The following is a 19506-nucleotide window of genomic DNA, read 5'->3' on the forward strand; positions in this document are numbered from 1 at the left end:
AAAAGAACTGAAAACGTTTCCTTAAAATTGGTATTCTCCAACCATGTGTTCAAGTGCTTAAAAGCAAGACAAAACGGCCTGTGGAAGATCTATTGAAGGAGAGGGAAAAAGGTCTTTTTTTTTCTTAATCTTGATGAAGAGCAGGAATAGGAGAGGAGAGACTGAAAGGGTTAGGGAAAAAAAAAAACCCTTCAACTTCAAAAGATGGAGACTTCTCCCCTCAAAGCAAGCAGCCATACCGGTTCAACCCACTTCTACCTCAAACTCTCCTTTCTCAAGGAGGACAGATAAAGCTGGGTTTTCACAAAAGAAATACTCACAGCAACTGAAGAGCGAAAAGTCCTTCAAAAAGTCCCTTGGGAAGTTCCGTAATTTTGTTTCCATAGAGAACCCTACGACGACAACAATCGCAACAAAAACGGTTAATTAGGGCATCTAGAAATTTCCCCACCACAGTGTTCCCTCAGCAAAAGTAGAAGAAAGTTCTCATGTTGGACCGTGAAAATACTTTTGAGTTTATCTGCCAATGTTCCACTGCCAGCCTCTTAATAAGGAGCTTTGGGTGGGTCTGGTTAGTTCTTCTTAATTATTTCCACAGGTGTCTTCTGATCTAAATCGCGTTATTAGCGCTGAATTGTTCTAATTGCTACGCTTTGCAGGAAGAAAATTGGTTTGCCTTGTTTTTGTCTTTTATATTTTTTTAAAAAAATCCCACCTGTTTTTTATAAGTAACTCATGGCAGCAAACATACCTAATATCCCTTCCTCGTCCTATTTTTCTCCACAATAATTGCTTTGCAGTGGGAATTGGGCTGGGAGAGAATGACTGGCTCAAAATCACCCAACTGGCTTTAATGACCAGCTAAAATATAGCAATAGTAATAGCAGTTAGACTTATATACCGTTTCATAGAGCTTTCAGCCCTCTCTAAGCGGTTTACAGAGTCAGCATATTGCCCCCAACAACAATCCGGGTCCTCATTTTACCCACCTCGGAAGGATGGAAGGCTGAGTCAACCCTGAGCCGGTGAGATTAGAACCGCTGAACTGCAGATAACAGTCAGCTGAAGTGGCCTGCAGTACTGTACCCTAACCACTGCACCATCTCGGCTCATATAGCCACCTACATCAGGATTGCACAACTTGTACTTGACGAGTGGCATCACATCAACTGCGCATCACACCAGGGATCGCAATGTGTCTTGGCTTCCTGCAGAGTTTCTGCGCAAATTACACCATTGGCACACAGGAACAATGGCAGGATTTGGGTACGACCAGTCTACAGAAAAGAAGGACCAGGGAAGACAGGATAGTAGTCTTCCAGTATTTGAGGGGCTGCCCCCAAAGAAGAGGGGGTCAACTTGAGGGTAGGACAAGAAGCAACGGGTGGAAACTCATCAAGGAGAGAAGCAATCTGGAACTAAGGAGAAACTTCCTAACAGGGAGGACAATCAACCAGTGGAACAGAAGTTGCCTTCAGAAGTGGAAGGTGCTTCATCACTGGAGGTAGTTAAGAAGAGAGTGGACAGTAATCTGTCTGAAACAGTACAGGGTCTTGAGCAGAGGGGATTGGACTAGAAGGCCTCTAAGGTCCCTTCCAACTCTATTCTGATTGGAATGAAGGAATGGCCAACAGCTACATGGTTTCATTTGGTCGTGGAAAGAATATTTGTGTGGAACAACCAACTGCTCTGGGTTTCAGACATGAACTATGGCTAGAACAGTGTTTCTCAACCTTGGCAACTTGAAGATGTCTGGACTTCAACTCCCAGAATTCCCCAGCCAGCGAATGCTGGCTGGGGAATTCTGGGAATTGAAGTCCAGACATCTTCAAGTTGCCAAGGTTGAGAAACACTCGGCTAGAATTTTCAGTAGCTTGAAAACTCCCTGAACATTTCCGGTCTAATTGAGCTTTTAAGCAAGCAACATATGGAAGGGTAACTGCGATGGAAGTTGAGACGCATAAAATTTGGGGGAACCAGCTAGCTGAACTACAGCAGTGCACTTTTTTATTTCCTTTCCTAGCTCTCTGGTGAGCACAACGGAGTTTGATAAATGTGTACTACGGTTTATTTGCGAAGGGACTCAGAATATGGAGGCGGGGGGAGAAGAGAATGTGCCTATTTTTACTTATCTCAGGAACACAATCAAAGAAATAGATAGACATCAGAAAAAGAAAACCCACAGGGAATGGATTTGCAAGTCCTGTTCCCCACCAGACTCCAGAGCTGTATTTACCAGCATAACCTAAAATCTATAAGGCTTTCTCTGTGCACATATACCTGCCGTCTGGAAAACAAATATGCTATTGAAAATTGAGTGCAAATGCCCTTTTGCACTCTGGTTTCTAAAAGGCCTTACATCAGGGACGTTCGCTTTAAAAAACCTGCTTCAGGATAATGTACATGTCAAGGAGTATAAAGCAGCTGATAGGCATTGAAAATAATGCAGACGATTTAAGGCAAGAGTAACATTTAAAAAAAAGAAAAAGAAAACAGCACTTCTGCATCTTAAAAGAACATTGCAGACCCCAAAGATTACAAAGATTTTGAAAACAACTGTAGAAAAAATATTGGACCCATATATCTTTGCAAAGTATAGCAGCATTTTACACACACACACACACACACAGGGTGAATTCTACCATTGCATTACATTAAACCAGGGGTGTCCAAACTTGGGAACTTTTAAGACTTGTGGACTTCAACTCCCAGAATTCCCCAGCCAGACACCCCTGCATTAAACATATTTAAACTAGCTGTATGAAATGGTGAAGCCGATCTTTAAATTAAGGTCCATCTATCCTCAGCTATTAAGTTTACAGTTTCCTAGGTCGTCACCTCAGAGTAGGGTCATTTTCATTAGGTAGCATCGTTTTTAAAAAACAAATTTTACAAGTGTTGAAACTTCATATACCAAAAGACCTTCAGTCAAGATGAGTCCGTGTTTCCAAAAACTCCGGCTTTATTAATATCTGGCAATCTCATTTGAAACCAAAGGTCAATGGCTTAGCCGCTTTAAAGACGGGTTAAATGATGATTATGATGATGATAATAAAAGTAATCGTAGCAGGATGCTGCAAATGGGAGCATTGAACGATAGTCTCCATTCATAACATGCTCCAGGGCCATCCTTCAAAACCAAAGAAAAAAGGCTCCCTTAAACATTTGCTACTCTCATCGGTTGTCTGAGTAAATAGGCACTGTGGCATATTCTCATTAAGCAGCTGATTTAAAAACATCAAATGCTCTTTTGAGTATATTAAGAGGCCACAAAGAGGGACGTGGTGGCTCAGTGGCTAAGACGCTGAGCTTGTTGATCAGAAAGGTCGGCAGTTCGGCGGTTCGAATCCCTAGCCATCAAAAGCATCTCTCTCAATTGAACCAGAGGGGAAGGTAGCCCTTAGGAGAGGCGGCTGGGATACTTACAGGGAATTAAGAGAGCGGAGACTCTGGAAGGCATCTGGGGCGACCTCTGAGATTTGATTATTGCTCAGATCACTAAAATGAGAAAAGATATGACAGTTAACACAAGCAGGGCAGCCTTTCTCCGCCTTCGCCACTCTGAGGAATCTTGCTGGCTGGGGAACGCTGGGAGGCAAACTCCACATCTCTTAAAAGTGGCCAAGATTGAGAAGAGTGTCAATAAATTCACCATGAATATAAAAGATAAACAGCAATTTATTAAAATATTGTAAATATTGTGAAAACTAATGTTCTTCTTGTATTGTTAAAAATATGATTTTGTACCCTGTGTTATCAAGAAAGAAAATATTTAAATCATAATAATAATGCGAGGCATTAAGGAAAAAGGAGGGAGGGAACGAGGGAGGGAGAGAGAAAAAGAAAGAAAGAAAGGGAAAGAAGAAAGAAAAAAGAAAGAAAAAAATAGAAAGGAAGGCATAAAGAAAGAAAGAGGGAGGGAGAGAAAGAGAAAGGGAGTCAGAAAGAAAGAAAAAGAAAGAAAGAAGGCAGTAAGAAATAAATAAATAAAGAAAGAAAGAAAGAGGGAGGGAGGGAGAGAGAGAAAGAGAAAGGGAGTCAGAAAGAAAGAAAAAGAAAGAAGGAAGGCAGAAAGAAAGAAAGAAAGAAAGAAAGAAAGAGGGAGGAAAAGAAGGAAGAAAAAGAAAGAAAGGAAAGAAAGAAGGAAGGAAGGAAAAAGAAAGAGAAAGGAAAGCAGAAAGAAAGAAAGAAAGAAAGAGGGAGGAAAAGAAGGAAGAAAAAGAAAGAAAGGAAAGAAAGAAGGAAGGAAGGAAAAAGAAAGAGAAAGGAAAGCAGAAAGAAAGAAGGAAGGAAGGAAAAAGAAAGAGAAGGGAAAGCAGAAAGAAAGAAAGAAAGAAAAGAAAGAGAAAGGAAGGCAGAAAGAAAGATTGAGAGAAGGAAGGAAGGACTTAGCATAAATCACAATCTTCTTATGGAAATTCTGAAGCATCTCTCACTTACATTCGTCTGAGCTTTTTGTAGGGTGAGAAAGCTGCCGGTGGAATGACCTTGATTGAATTTTGCTCCAGTCGTCTAAGAAAAAGAGAAGGAAAATAACACTGGATGCTCTCAGACCCATCCCAGGGGAATAAGATATTATAATTGAGGCCCACGTCCATGAGAAAAAAACACCGTATAAAAACATGGGCGAGTTACACCCTGAGAATGAAGTGCAATTGTTTTTAATTTTCAATGCCGAAAAAATATTCTGTCAATTTGATATAAGGATTTAGTGATAATCCCTCATTAAGTTACTAATCTTGTTTTGCATCTGTGGCATACTCTAAGACATGTTAGGTTTCATCTGTAGAAAGGAGATACAAGGAAATATATTAGATAAACATACTCTGTATTTGGCTAACATCGGATTCACTCCCATATGGGGGGAAAAGCTTTCAAAATGCACAGATATACGCCCTATGTAATACAACAGAACATTTAGCCACCCTTCAGAATTGCCTGGGGTTGATAAAAAAGGATCGATTTTGGACGGTTTCTAGGGTTTCTTCCATAGCTATAGAAACGGTGTCTGTTTTCACAATAGCACTTTCCCCTGCACTGTGAATGAATAAAAATGTGCTGGAGAAGCTCATGGGAAACAGAAAAACGAAAGGTTAAAAATCTTGCCAGAAACTTGGAAAAACAAAAGCTATCCCTGAATTTAGGCTGCGGTGACACATTTGTAGGAAGAAGCTAATCTTAACCTTATTTCATTGCAATGTAGAAACGGCTGTTAAGTAAGGATAGAAAGAAGAGTGCCAAAAATAAATAATTTGTAAACCAGCATAGCAATTGTAAACTATGGGGTTGTTTAATACTGGAATACTTTCTTATTTGTTTGTTTGTTTGTTTGTTTGTTTGCACACATGTATGTGTGTGTGTGTGTGTATATACACCCACACATATATACACACAGACATATGTATACATACACACACGACACACACATACAAATTTTATTATACATTTTTCTTTGTTATACATAACGTTTCCATTTCTGCAACAACTGTGCATTCTCTGTATATTACTGATGGTATTATTGCTTATATATTTTCTTGATATCCTATTACTGTTAGCAGTCGAGCCACCACAGTTCCTGAAAAGCCTCTTATGTTAAAATAATTGTGGTCTCTTGAGGTACAGTGGTTTGACACTCAAAGAAATTGAGGTGATGGTAGCCGTGACCTGCGTTATGCCTCTCTAAACATTAATATTTTCTGTGCGATAAAGGTAAGAGAGTAACACAATCGTGTGTATTCCCCCCCCCCCCCCAATACGGAATTAATTGCAAGGATAATGGAATTGGTCATCTTCTACACTGCACAGATAAGCGAACGTTTCTGCAACACGTCATATGTCAAAGTTGGGCAACCATTTGAAATTGGACAACTGTTTGTCTGAAGTGGTGTAGGGTTTCCTGCCTAAGCAGGGGGTTGGACTAGAAGACCTCCAAGGTCCCTTCCAACTCTGTTGCTCTATTCTAAAATCACTTGGGTGCCTTTCTACATCTGATATAATGAATGAATGAATTGTCTGACAAAACAAGCATTATTTTCATTGGCAATCCCACTGACAGGGTTAAAGTCATAAATCCTGAGCTGTCGATATCTAACAGTCAATATATTGAACTCCTGGAGTTCATCAATGATGTCAATCTGGAGTTGCTACTTAAGTGTACTTGGGCAGGGACAAATAGTGCCCCTTCCTTCTCTCCCCAAAGTTGTCTTGGGAGGAACCTGTGAGGGATCCAGCTCTCTTGATGGACGGAAAGCTTTTGCAAGCAACAACATCAACAGTTCAAGTGATGCAACTACCCAGAGACAAATACAAAGTTGTATCAAACCCACACCGGTTCATTCTCAGGAAAGTTAAATTGCTAGTAAGATATGCCATATTTCTCTGCGGTCCACTTCATGATTACACGAACCTTGGATAACAAGAGGGAGACCTTGTTTACTTACATTTCTGTAATGGCTTCCGGAAGATTGGTGGGGATTTCCGTCAGGCCTTTCCCTCGGCAATCCACAATGTTGTTACTACAGGTACAGGTAGCAGGGCAGTGCAACACACTACAGGAGGGAGCCATAAAAGACTGGTGACCTGAAAACAGCAACAAATGGCCACTTCTAGAGCTGCAAGGCAATCCCAGAAGGACTCGACCCTTCCCAACCTTCTGAATATAAAATGCCCACAACAACTCACACAAGATACTCCCACCAAGTACCGTAGATGAGTTAAAACCACAGTCAGGGACACTCAGATTTCAAACAATGTACCATGAGTAATATATTATTTATGGGTATTTCTATTTCTATTAGGGACAGAGTGGTTCAGTGGCTAAGACGCTGAGCTTGTCAATCAGAAAGTTTGGCAGTTCAGCAGTTCGAATCCCTAATGCCGCGTAACGGAGTGAGCTCCCGTTACTCATCCCAGCTTCTGCCAAACTAGCAGTTCGGAATCATGTAAAAAATGCAAGTAGACAAATAGGGAACCACCTTTGGTGGGAAGGGAACAGCGTTCCATGCGCCTTCGGCGTTGAGTCATGTCGGCTACAGGATCACGGAGATGTCTTTGGATGGCGCTGGCTCTTCGGAAACTTTGAAACGGAGATGAGCACCGCCCCTTAGAGTCGGGAATGACTAGCACATATGTGCGAGGGGAACCTTTAACTTAACCTATTTCTATTTTAATTTTGAATGGTAGAAGAGCAAATAACGTTTTTTCAACATGCGCCGTTCCTTCTTTCGCACGAACAGTTCAACGACAGCAAAAAGAAAAGAGCGGAGTTCAGAATGAGAGTATCCCATCAGCCAGAAAGGAGGAAATAGACCCATGTTCAAAGTGCGTGTTTTATTCCCCTACTGACCCTAAGCATTATTGTAACAAGTTTTTGTCTGGGGAATTATGGGAGTAGGTCAAGACATCTGGAAGGAATCCAACTTGGGAAAGATTAGCAAGCCTGCATTATTTCCTTTCCATCCATTTTAGACATTATCTCCAGAGCATTTCATCAAGCACCCAACCATCCAAAACATTTAGCAATAGCAATAGCAATAGCAGTTAGACTTATATACCGCTTCATAGGGCTTTCAGCCCTCTCTAAGCAGTTTACAGAGTCAGCATATCGCCCCCACAGTTTTACCCACCTCGGAAGGATGGAAGGTGAGATTTGAACCGCTGAACTGCAGATAGCAGTCAGCTGAAGTGGCCTGCAGTACTGCACCCTAACCACTGTGCCACCTTGGCTCTTAGGGGGGGAATTTTTTAAAAAACGGTCCACGTTACAGTTTTATACATCAGTTTTGGGCAACTGGGATGTAGTAAGAATGACTGGCAATTAACTGATGATACAATTGATATTATTATTATTCATTAAACATGAAACTCAGTCAAGTGAACATTTATAGATGTGTCACAAATACTACTGACTGGTGCCAATGGTTGATATGGGTTGCTGCTACTTATTATTATTATACAATTGTATCACAGCGGCCAGTTGTTTCACCGGATTTGGCATTGGTTACTAGTCGGGCCCCACCCAGGGGCCTAGGACGTCGTAGCGTATTTTCGTAATATGCGTGCAGATCCAAGCAGTGCGGCTTTTTGCATTTGACTGATGGTGATTTTGTCAATTTTTAACTGTTTTAAATGTAATTCCAGTGCTTTTGGAATAGCACCCAGTGTGCCGATTACCACTGGAATTACCATTGCTAGTTTGTGCCATAGTCGTTGAATTTCGATTTTTAAGTCCTGGTATCTTGCGATTTTTTCATGTTCCTTCTTGGCGACCCTGCTATCACCTGGTATTGCGATGTCTATGATTGTGACCTTATTTTTCTCAACCAGTGTGATGTCTGGTGTATTATGCGCCAGTATTTTATCCGTTTGTATATGGAAATCCCACAAGATCTTGACCATCTGATTTTCGGTGACTTTTTCAGGCTGATGTTCCCACCAGTTTGTTGCTGTTTTAATATTATAATTTTTGCACAAATTCCAATGGATCATTTGTGCTACTGAATTGTGCCGCAATTTATAATCAGTCTGCGTGATTTTTTTTACAGCAGCTGAGTATGTGATCAACAGTTTCATCAGCTTCTTTGCAAAGTCTGCGTTTGGCATCATCAGAGGATATTATTATTATTGTTGTTGTTGTTGTACAATTATTATTATTATTATTATTATTATTATTATTATTATTATTATTATTATTAAAAAGTGAACTTGCCTTCTTCCTCATCTGGAGGTTATGAACAGAGAAAAAGAGACAAATGTTAGCAAAGAATCTCTTGTCATTCCATGATTCTTTCATGACAAGCGAACAAGAAACCCACAGATGGTAAAATATGCAACGCGCCTCCTGTTTATTGTCCCCATTCAGGCTTCTTAAATTTATTTTTTGTGCAGAAGTGAGTTATTAATTCTGCATGGGGATGTGGCACTCCACAGAGCCATAATTTCACCTCTTGCATTGTTACTGTGAAAAAGCAAGAGTTTGCGGCCATCAAATCTGTAGCGTCAAGCCTTCCTCCTCCTTCTATAACGTAAGTTGTTGTAGACCTAGGAGTCGATATAACTTCTATCAGGAAGAAAAGAATTGCTATATGAAGAACCAAGAGACGTAAATAAGGGCCAGAATATTGGTTCCTTTCCTCCTCCCTCCAACTTTTCTAATTGTGCTGACTGCATTTCTACAAAGTAAAAAGAGGATGAGACCAAGATTTCAAAGTCCATCTTCTAAGTCAGCTTTCTGAAATAGCCATCACTCCACCACTCAGAATCCTGGGAAAGTGGATTTCCGGGGGACTCCCAGGGACAATTTATTAGTGAGACTAGCATGCAAAGGTGGTTTTTCAATCTCGTCTTGCAACTATTACATCTATTTAAAACGCCGGCTGGTCTTACCGCTGCAGATGAATTCTCGCTTCTGGACCTCAGCTATGTTATGTCCGCGTAAGTGTAAGGGAGACATACACTGAGTGTAAAGGCCGACTCGGGGGCGTTGACGCAGCCAGTCCGATAACCAAGCCAAGTGGCAATCGCACTGCAGGTTGTTGGAGTGCAGGCGGCTGGGGAAAAAACACACACACACAGAGACACAAACAGAGTTTCAAAAGTCAGTGCACAAAATGAAAAGTGAACGAAAGAATATGAGATAAATAGAATGCTTTTATTTAGGCCTGCAATACCAACTCAGATTGAAGGTTAAAATATAATACTTTCCTGCCCTCCTCATTTGGGAAGCGATGTTTCATTCCTGCTGTCTGCCCAAAAGGAATTGTTTATTTCTGAGGCTGTTGTCTAATATCAAAATCCAGTTTTTGGGAGCATCAACTTTGCTACTGCATTAAATTAACATGGATTAGAATTTATTCAAATATATTTAGGCGTATTTCACACATACGCAAGTTTCAGCTTGAGGAGTGGAGGGCAAAGGCCAATGAGATTCAATTAAAACAATGTTGAGGGGCCTCATATTTTTTTATATTAGGGAGAATCTGGAAAAAGTAGTTCGATTTAATTAAGCAGTGAGCCTTGTTTTCTTTTTAAATATTTCTCATTTATCATACCTGACAGCCAGTCACAGATGGAGTGGTGAAATTAAATGAAACACGACTTATTTAATTCCACAAGATACCACTAATTCTATCAAATATATCTGTACTACTTTAAATATCAATCTCTCCTAAATTCTTCCTAGTATTATCGATATTTGGTTACAAGCACACACCCCAATCAAAGAAAGGATTTTTCTATTGGCCTGAATGTCATTAACATGCTACTTCTGAGCATAGGTAAAGGTTCCCCTCGCACATATGTGCTGGTCGTTCCCAACTCTGGGGGACAGTGCTCATCTCCATTTCAAAGCCGAAGAGCCAGCGCTGTCTGAAGGCGTCTCCGTGGTCATGTGGCTGGTATGACTCAACGCCGAAGGTGCACTGAACGCTGTTCCCTTCCCACCAAAGGTGGTTCCTATTTTTCTACTTGCATTTTTTAACGTGCTTTCGAACTGCTAGGTTGGCAGAAGCTGGGACAAGTCACGGGAACTCACTCTGTTATGCAGTGCTAGGGATTCGAACCACCTTACTGCCGACCTTTCTGATCGACAAGCTCTGTGTCTTAACCACTGAGCCACCATGTCCCTTCACTTCTGAGCATACAAGAGTGAATTTTTCCCCATCTTCAACAAAACTTTATTTCCCTTCAGAGTTTCTAAAATTATACATTTTTTTTCTCGAAGGTGGCTCTTCTTAAAATCCCTCCTCATCAGCCGATAGGAGCAGAATTTAGTCTGTCCCAAAACTTTAATCTGGTGCATCTCAAAAGGAATCCTCAGACTTCAACCCTTTTCTGGTAGGAAATTGCAATTACTTACAAAGTCCTGAGTTTGGGCATATGGTTGAAACTGGCCACCGAGAGCCGTGTGATGTTGTTATTGTTGAGAGTGCTGCAAAAAAAATCAACAATAGGGTGTTTGTTTATTTATTTAGGTACAAATTTCTCCAGTTACTCTTATATCTATGAACAATATTGCATTCCATCACCAAGAAAGAAAGAAAATCACGAACGGAAGCAGAATACCTGGCCCTGTTTTTGAAAACAGGAAATGAACAGATTATTTCTTTTTTAATTTTTTTATTAAGACTCCTGTGCCTCAACCTTTTCACATGGCAAACCGAAGATTGCTAACGTAAAATAAATATAAACAGATAAAATCAACAAAATATCTGGAACTAGAGATAAAAGTGCCTCAAAATTCAGAATTTAACAATGTTGAGGCCATCGTGAACACTGCTGAAATATTATTGTAACATCATGGTAGCTATAATATTTGTTTTTGACATGCTGTAAAAAGCAACAAATTTCAATATTTTTATCAACACTCGGCTTGGAAAAATGCTACCAAAGCTGTGAAATAGAATAAATATTGCCGAAGACATACTCCTGTATTTACCTGGGGCTGAACAATAGCAACTACAGTAGCAATTAAAAATGTTTCTGCTGGACTTCAAAGTAGAAACCCTCTACAGGCCAAGCAAATCTTACAGCCGCAATGCCACTGTGATTTTACTCACAGTGGTAGATTTTACTCAATAGTGGATGAGACAGAGAATAGGCAGTGTCACTTGCGAAAGTGAATAGAATAGAATAGAATAGAATAGAATAGAATAGAATAGAACAGAACAGAACAGAACAGAACAGAATAGAATTCTTTATTGGCCAAGTGTGATTGGACACACAAGGAATTTTTCTTTGGTGCAGATGCTCTCTGTGTACATAAAAAAAACAAGATTCATCAAGAATCATAAGATACAACACTTAATGATAGTCACAGGGTACAATTAATCAATCAGGAAACAATATCAATATAAATTGTAAGGATACAAGCAACAGAATTACAGTCCTGCAGTCATAAGTGGGAAGAGATGGGTGATAGGAACGATGAGAAGATTAATAGTAATAGTAATGCAGCCTTAGTGAATAGTTTGACAGTGAGGAGGGAATTATTTGTTTAGCAGAGCGATGGCAGTTGGGGAAAAACTGTTCTTGTGTCTAGTTCATTTTGTTTATTTTATTACTGTTTACTTTATTATTTATTATATTTATTTTATTACTGATTGCTGTTTATTTTAAAGCCATTTACTATGTGCACATATATGCAGTTACCAAGGCTTCAACTCTGTAACCAATATTAAATTTTTGAGGTGATGGATAGATAGATGGAAAGATAGAAAGATAGAAAGATGGAAAGATGGAAAGATAGAAAGATAGAAAGATAGAAAGATAGAAAGATAGAAAGAGAAAGATAGAAAGATAGAAAGATAGAAAGATAGAAAGATAGAAAGATAGAAAGATAGAAAGATAGAAAGATAAAAAGATAGAAAGATGGATGGATGGATGGATGGATGGATAGATAGACAGATAGATATAGAGATATAGAGATATAGAGATACAGAGAGAGATATACATATGACAAAGAAAATAGTTCTCTCTTTGACAACAAGAAACCTCCGTCTGAACAGAAAGATCGAGCCATACCACTCATATACCCAGGTCAGTTAGAGAACTAGCAGGTTTTAATGATTTCGTGCATTAAATTCGGAGAACGTTGTTCTGAGTGAAACAGTCACTTCAGCAACTGAAGGGGAAAAAATTGCCAACAGCAGCCTTAGAAATGTCATACTGCAGATGTGAAGCCCAGCACATCTGGAGCAGTTCAAGACAGAAAACACAACTTTTTATATGGAAGCAGAAAATATGAAAATATATGCAATGTATGCTAAAGGTGAGCAGAGGGTCATGTCCTCCACCCCATCACAGTTGGAAGAGGTCAGTGCGATCCATGTGGATCAGTCTTAAATCTTTGCTTGCTATAAGCAATAAGAAATAATTTCTGAAAGACATTTAACCCTTAATAGAGTATTGTTTATCAAGACCCTTAAAACAACCCTTAATAGCGTATTATTCCAATATCCCAGGGGCTGCCACAAAGAAGAGGGGGATCAACCTATTCTCCAAATCACCTGAAGGCAGGACAAGAAGCAATGGGTGGAAACTAATCAAAGAGAGATTCAACCTGAAACTAAGGAGGAATTTCCCGACAGTAAGGACAATCAACCAGTGGAACAGAAGTTGCCTCCAGAACTTGTGGGTGCTCCAACACTGGAAGTTTTTAAGAAGAGACTGGACAACCATTTGTCTGAAGTAAATTTTCCTGCTAGGGCAGGGTATTGGGCTAGAAGATCTCCAAGGTCCCTTCCAGCTCTGTTATTCTAAAGTGATCTCTGTTATGCTAAAGAGATCAACGAAGAGATGTAAGAATATTCAATTATGTTAAACATCTATATCATTTATATAGTTATGAGACTTGTGTTCATAACTGGAAACATTTCTTGAGGGATTTTTCCTAATGCACACTCAACTGAGAACGCGGTAGAAGAGTCTTATTTCAAATGAGTTAGTCCCCACTTCTCGTAGTCAAATATTAATTGCTTAAGCAATGTTATCACTAAATCAATCCCAAAGGAGCTTTTAGAAGGGGCAACTGGGTTTCCTTGTTCTTCTCCGTGGATGTTTCGCTTCTCATCCAAGAAGCTTTTGCAGTTCTGAAGAGTTGGAAGACATGAAGAAGCTTCTTGGATGAGAAGAGAAATGTCTTCAACGAAAAACAAGACAGTCCAGTTGCCTCTTGAAGAAAAAGCAGCTTTGGGACAACCATGGCCTGGATAAGAGTCTCTATAGTCACTAAATCAACTTTTCTCAACTTTGATAGCTTTAAAAAGTGTGGACTTCAACTCCCTGAATTCCCCAGCCAGTTGAAGTTCACACACTTTTTTAAATAAAGATTTTTTTAATTTTTCAATTACAAAGATAAACGCTCCATCTTTCCTTATGCAATGTGTCATTCACATCATTCCTCATTTGCCACATCTCTCACATTCATATTAACATTATTTCCCTAAACTTAATATTATAATATATTAAACATTAAAAAAACTCTCCATTTTTCTTCTTAATATCTTCTAGTGATGATATCATATTAACATTGAACCTCATTATTCTCATCATACACATACTAACAATTTTCATCTTATTTATATCTCTACCTTAATATATTTTCTATTTATTTTTTAGCCTTCTTCATTTCCAAAGTCCTTTTTTATTCTCCAGGCATTGGTAAAATACTTCCCAAATCCTATAATATTCAGTTTGCTCTTTCTCCTTCATTGCTAATGTTAATCTGTTCATTTCTGCACATTCTAATATTTTCCTTATCACCTTCTCATCAATAGGGAATGATTAAATATACATTCTCTTTATTATAAATTTCAGGTAGAGTTCCTGGCAGAAATGTTTCTGGCTTCAACTCAATTCATTGTTGGGTCATTTCTTCCAACCCTATCTTAATTTTTGTCCAAAAATTTTGCCTCTTCACATGTCTACCACGTATGATAGTAAGATCCAGGTATTTGGCGGCACTTCCAACATTTAGCTGAGTTGTCTTTAAACATCTCTGCCCCATCTTAAAGTAGCCAAGGTTGAAAAACACTGCATTAAATTAAGAACTACTTTTTGCAAATTCTCCTTGAAACAAACAATTGCTTTCAGATTAAATCTTTACAGGACTGTTTAGCAGGGAGCCAGTGGGGGTCATAAAGAAATAATCACAGCATTTACATCACAAACTTCAGCAATGACAGAATTACCTGTATCAAAAGTTAGCAGCAAAGTGATAAGCAGGTCGCACTGATTTCATAGCTGGATGTAGATACACTGGCATACAGATTTAAATAGTTTAAATAGTTAAATGATGGTTGTGACAATGAGCTGCTGTTGAGACCGCTGGGGGAAAAGTCTCAAGATTTGTAAAAGAAATATTTTTCTTTACAGATAATGCAGGGGGGGGGAACAGAAAGGTGATTTCTCTTTCTTACAACTTGTAGATAAGGTGCCCACCTTAACAAAATAGATGTGCAGTCCTTTCTAAAGAGGTTACTAATGGTCAGGTCCAATTCAGACAATGTGCCTGAATGCAGATACATTGGTCTGTCGTGAGATATGTGCTAATACCAACAGAAATGTCTGAAATGTCATGTTAAAAGAATTCTCTTTAAAATGCGCAGAATATTTGAAGAAAAACTCTTAATACGAAAAGTAGAACGCTGCATACTTTAAAATGATTTGGATCAGGTGTTTCAGAACAGGTAGAAATAGGAGCCCAGAAGCTTTAGAAGAGGGACATAGCTGCTTTAAAGAGCTGATGGTCTCACTTCACTTTTCGAAAAAGGGGGGAGGGGCACAGCCCTGATGAAAAGAAATGTAAAGCTACATAAAATGATTTTCATTTTATTTGGTTAGATTTTTATGGTGAAGGACCAAAGCATTTGGGGCAAAAGGAACAGAGAAGGCAACAAAAGATGACTGAATTCCGCAAAACAATGAAGCCGATTTTCAAAACTGAGAAATAGTGAAGTGTGTATCGCAATTGCTGAAGTCAAATCGCTGACGGCTCTAGCAATTGCAACCGTTTTAAAGGTCCTTTAAGAGATCTGTTCTACAACCTCCATGCTAAGAGTAGGCAACTAATCCTTTCTTCTTAGCTAGCCCAGCAGTTTATGGAGCAAAATTAATATCACCTGAAGTGGGATGGGTTTCACCTCCCAAAGTTAAACGGAAAGCAATGGTTTCCATCTTATCTTTTTCATGGTAAGAATCAAACATCACATCTCAAAAATTCAAGGATGGACGCTGTGATTTTGAGAGACGGGTAGAGGAACAATGGTGTGAAATAAGGCGGAAAATTCATATGGAATTTTTCATAAGAAAAAATGAAGAATTGTTGGGGAAATTTGGATTCATGCTTTCCAGATGAAAGCTGAAGGAACCAAATTTGTCCCATAAAAGAAAGAAAACCGTTTCAATTCTTCCAAAGACTTGCCCTAAATTGCAGTCCCTCCCAATCTCTGGTATCTTAGTTCCACTATTACTAAGTTCAAGTTAAAAGGCAAAGGGGAGGAAGAGGGAAAACCAAATCCAGCAGTTGAAAAAAAAATCCATAAATTAATTGTGCTGCATTATTTTCCATACTTTCTGTATTCTTTTCAAACGCTTTCCAAATCTTCTCAGCACACACACAAAAAAAGAAGCTAAAAGTGCTTTTTTCAAAAGCCACTTGGATTTTCTTTTTCCTTGAAAACGTTTCGCTTCTCGGCCAAGAAGCTTCTTCAGTTCTTGGATGGCAAAACGTCTTCAAGGAAAAACGAAAAAAGTCCAGTTGCCTTTTGGGGGAAAAAAAACACTTTTTTGGGGGACAACCAAAAACAACCAGTCTTCATCCGACTTCTGGTGCTTTCTATATTTTATTTTTTTAATATATTTTTAAAAGTCCATTTTGAAATGTAATCCTGAAAGGTGAAATAAGATAAAAACATTGCACCTACAAAACAGCTTAAGAAAAATCTTGATATCCTAACTAGTTTTTGAGACTTTTTTAAAAAAAGAACATCTGCATAGGTTCATACAGATGACCTGGTCTCGTAGTGAAATTTCATATTTAATAAGTGATCGCTAAGCCCCGTTTTCTTCACCCAAGGAGCCTGGAATTCAGACCGGTTGGTTGTTTCATGACAGCATGCAAATGATTTTACTTGGATGAAAATTAATGGTCTGCTATCATTTATCCCCAAGAGTTGGAAAGAGGTTTGGCAGAAATGCTCTACCATATACCGGCAAGTTTCCACAAAATACTTTGGTATTATCTTCTTAATATCTGGGGGGAAAGTCTTACTGACTTCTCTTAAACTATTCCAGAACTAGCAGCTTGGTGAAGGATCTTGCTCAAGGTAAATAAATACCCATCCGTAATTAATTAATTCACTAATTAATACCCACCCTTCCTTCCTAGTATCTATCTCTCCCCACTTATGACTATAACCATGTTGCTTGTATCTTTCCATTTATACTGTTTTTATTTGTTTCCTAGTACAATTTGACAAATTCCTTGTGTGTCCAATCACACTTGGCAATAAAGAATTCTATTCTATTCTTCTAGTCTAGTCTCATTCCATTTGCTATTCTATTCTATTCCTATTGCTATTCTGTTCTGTTAGTCTACTCTACTTTAGTCTACTCTACTCTACTCTACTCTACTCCACTTTACTATGTATTTTATGTACACTGAAAGCATCTGCACCAAAGAGAAATTCCCTGTGTGTCCAATCACATTTGGCTAATAAAGAATTCTGTCCTATTCTATTCTCTATTCTATTCTCTATTCTATTCTCTATTCTATTCTCTATTCTATTCTCTATTCTATTCTCTATTCTATTCTATTCTGTTACATATTTTAATGTACACCAAGAGCATCTGTACCCAAGACAAATTCCTTGTGTGTCCAATCACATTTGGCTAATAAAGAATTTTTTCCTTTTCTATTCTATTCTACTCTATATACTATTTTCATTCTATTCTATTCTATTCTTATTCTACTCTATTCTTATTCTACTCTATTCTATTCATAGGGGGAAACCACATCTGTCAAAAACCCAAAACGTACCAGGACCAGCTCATATCCTGCTGTGATCTAAAGCTACTTAATTGCAGTCAAAGCTTCACTTTGCTCAGTGCAAAACAATGGAAAAAGAACAGAACAGTGTTGGATCTGAACAATGGGGGATGCATGGATACCAAGCCCTTAAATGTGCTTTTCAGAGGAGTTTGCTTTGCCTTGCATAAGCACAGACGGTGTTGGGAGTGAAGGAATCGCTTCCTTCCTCCCATACGTCTCAGATTGTTTGCATCGCAATGCCCTTCTTCCGTGGCATCCTTTGGCTAAAGCCTCGGGGCACCGAACCACTCCGGCTACCCAGCAAGCCCCTAGAACCCAACTTTCCCGCTTGAGAGAAGATAAGAGGATGCTACTCACAGTACTTCCAGATCCCGCAGCGCTCTGAACGCCCCATCTTCAATGCAGCTGATCTGGTTGAAATCCAGTTGCCTGTTCAAGAGAGGAGGAGAGGAGAGGTGAAGTAGGGGGGGGAGGCTACACACCGGGTGGCTTAAAGAAAAAGGGCTTCCTTAAGAGGAAAAGCCGGCCGTAGAAACTGAGATGGAGTCCCCGGGGCTCTTGAAGGAAGTCCCCCGGCCTCCTGGATTGGATGCGGTCACCAAAAACCCCTTCTTGTTTTGCACGCCGTGCGCAATAAAACCACTTCCCCAGCCCTGGGAAAGCTCCAGTAAATAATAACTGCACCTTATATTAAATGCCAAAGGAATGCAATTTCATTACATCAAGAAAAGCTATCCATTAAAGGCTCTCAGCGTCATCTTGCTGAAACAATTTCATTAAGGTAAAGGGCTGTAAATCACTTAACGTCGTCCATCCCCTCGGTGACCCAACAGAATCCATTTATCAGAGAAGCTGCAGCTGCATGTTAATTCCCCCATCCTTGGCAGGAGGAGAGCGGCCGGGGGGGGGGGAAGCACCCTTCGTTCGTTCGCTCAGGCAGCCTCTCTCCAAACTCCTCGGGCGCAGACATTGCCACGGCTGCCTTCTTTAATTCACCCCTGGATTAAAATCCCTGCCTCTTGCACTTCGTGAAGGTAAAGCCCAGCGCAGGGAGATGGCTGTGGCCTTTTGACGTGGGTTTATAGAGCTGATCAGGGTGGGGTCCGTGCGATATTAAATTCAAACATTTAAGGTACAAATACCCCATAACCAGATTTTGTGAACGGTTATGTTTTGTGACGCGGTGGCTCAGGGGGTAAGACGCTGAGCTTGTCAATCAAAAAGGTTGGCAATTCGGCGGTTCGAATCCCTAGCACCGCATAACGGAGTGAGCTCCTGTTACTTGTCCCAGCTTCTGCCAACCTAGCAGTTCGAAAGCACATGAAAAATGCAAGTGGAAAAATAGGAACCACCTTTGATGGGAAGGTCCGTGCGCCTTTGGCGTTTAATCATGCCAGCCACATGACCATGGAGACGTCTTTGGACAGCGCTGGCTCTTCGGCTTTGAAAGGGAGATGAGCACTGCCCCCTAGAGTCAGGAAGGACTAGCACACATGTACGAGGGGAACCTTTACCTTTTACGTTTTCTAATTCAAACCAGGGGCAATGATGAACATTGCAACACAAGCAACAAACCTCTCTATTGTTTCTGAGCAGCTAATAAATGAGGTGCTGGATTCACGGCCACCTTTGAGTCCAACGTTTATGTCAAGTGAGACCACGCTGAAGTGAACTTTGTCCCATTTTACAGCTTTTCTGGCCAAATTTGCTAAGTGAATCGTCGTAAGTATGAAGCAATTGCCAAGCCTCTGAATTCCGATCACGTGGCCAATGACCATGGGGAGGCTGAAAGGATCATAAGGGTGAAAACCAGCCCTAACTCACTTTTTTTCAGTGTTGTTGTAACTTGGAAGGATCACTAAATAAATTATTGTAAGTCAAGGACGATTTGAATCATCCGAAATTTGGATTAATAAATTTATCCGATTGTGTGTGTGCGTGTGCATAATATATGTGTA

The 19506-nt window shown here is 39.7% G+C and overlaps 1 protein-coding gene across 7 annotated transcripts in view; it reads right to left on the reverse strand.

Moving 5' to 3' along the window:
- The window catches only part of SLIT2 (slit guidance ligand 2), a 191386-nt gene that overhangs the window by 54067 nt on the left and 117813 nt on the right, over positions 1-19506 (reverse strand). For all 7 annotated transcript variants that reach the window (XM_087724913.1, XM_087724910.1, XM_087724911.1 and 4 more), the window contains exons 6-12: positions 17906-17977; positions 10856-10927; positions 9385-9548; positions 6441-6579; positions 4441-4512; positions 3427-3498; positions 321-392 (exon numbers count right to left, since the gene is read on the reverse strand). In XM_087724913.1, the coding sequence (XP_087581039.1) occupies positions 321-392; positions 3427-3498; positions 4441-4512; positions 6441-6579; positions 9385-9548; positions 10856-10927; positions 17906-17977 (663 nt within the window). The remainder of the gene's footprint in view (positions 1-320; positions 393-3426; positions 3499-4440; positions 4513-6440; positions 6580-9384; positions 9549-10855; positions 10928-17905; positions 17978-19506) is intronic.

The sequence above is a fragment of the Thamnophis sirtalis genome, unplaced genomic scaffold (assembly GCF_051295495.1).
Source record: "Thamnophis sirtalis isolate CommonGarterSnake01/CBP01778 unplaced genomic scaffold, rThaSir2_p1.2 scaffold_10, whole genome shotgun sequence".
Lineage (NCBI taxonomy): Eukaryota > Metazoa > Chordata > Lepidosauria > Squamata > Natricidae > Thamnophis > Thamnophis sirtalis.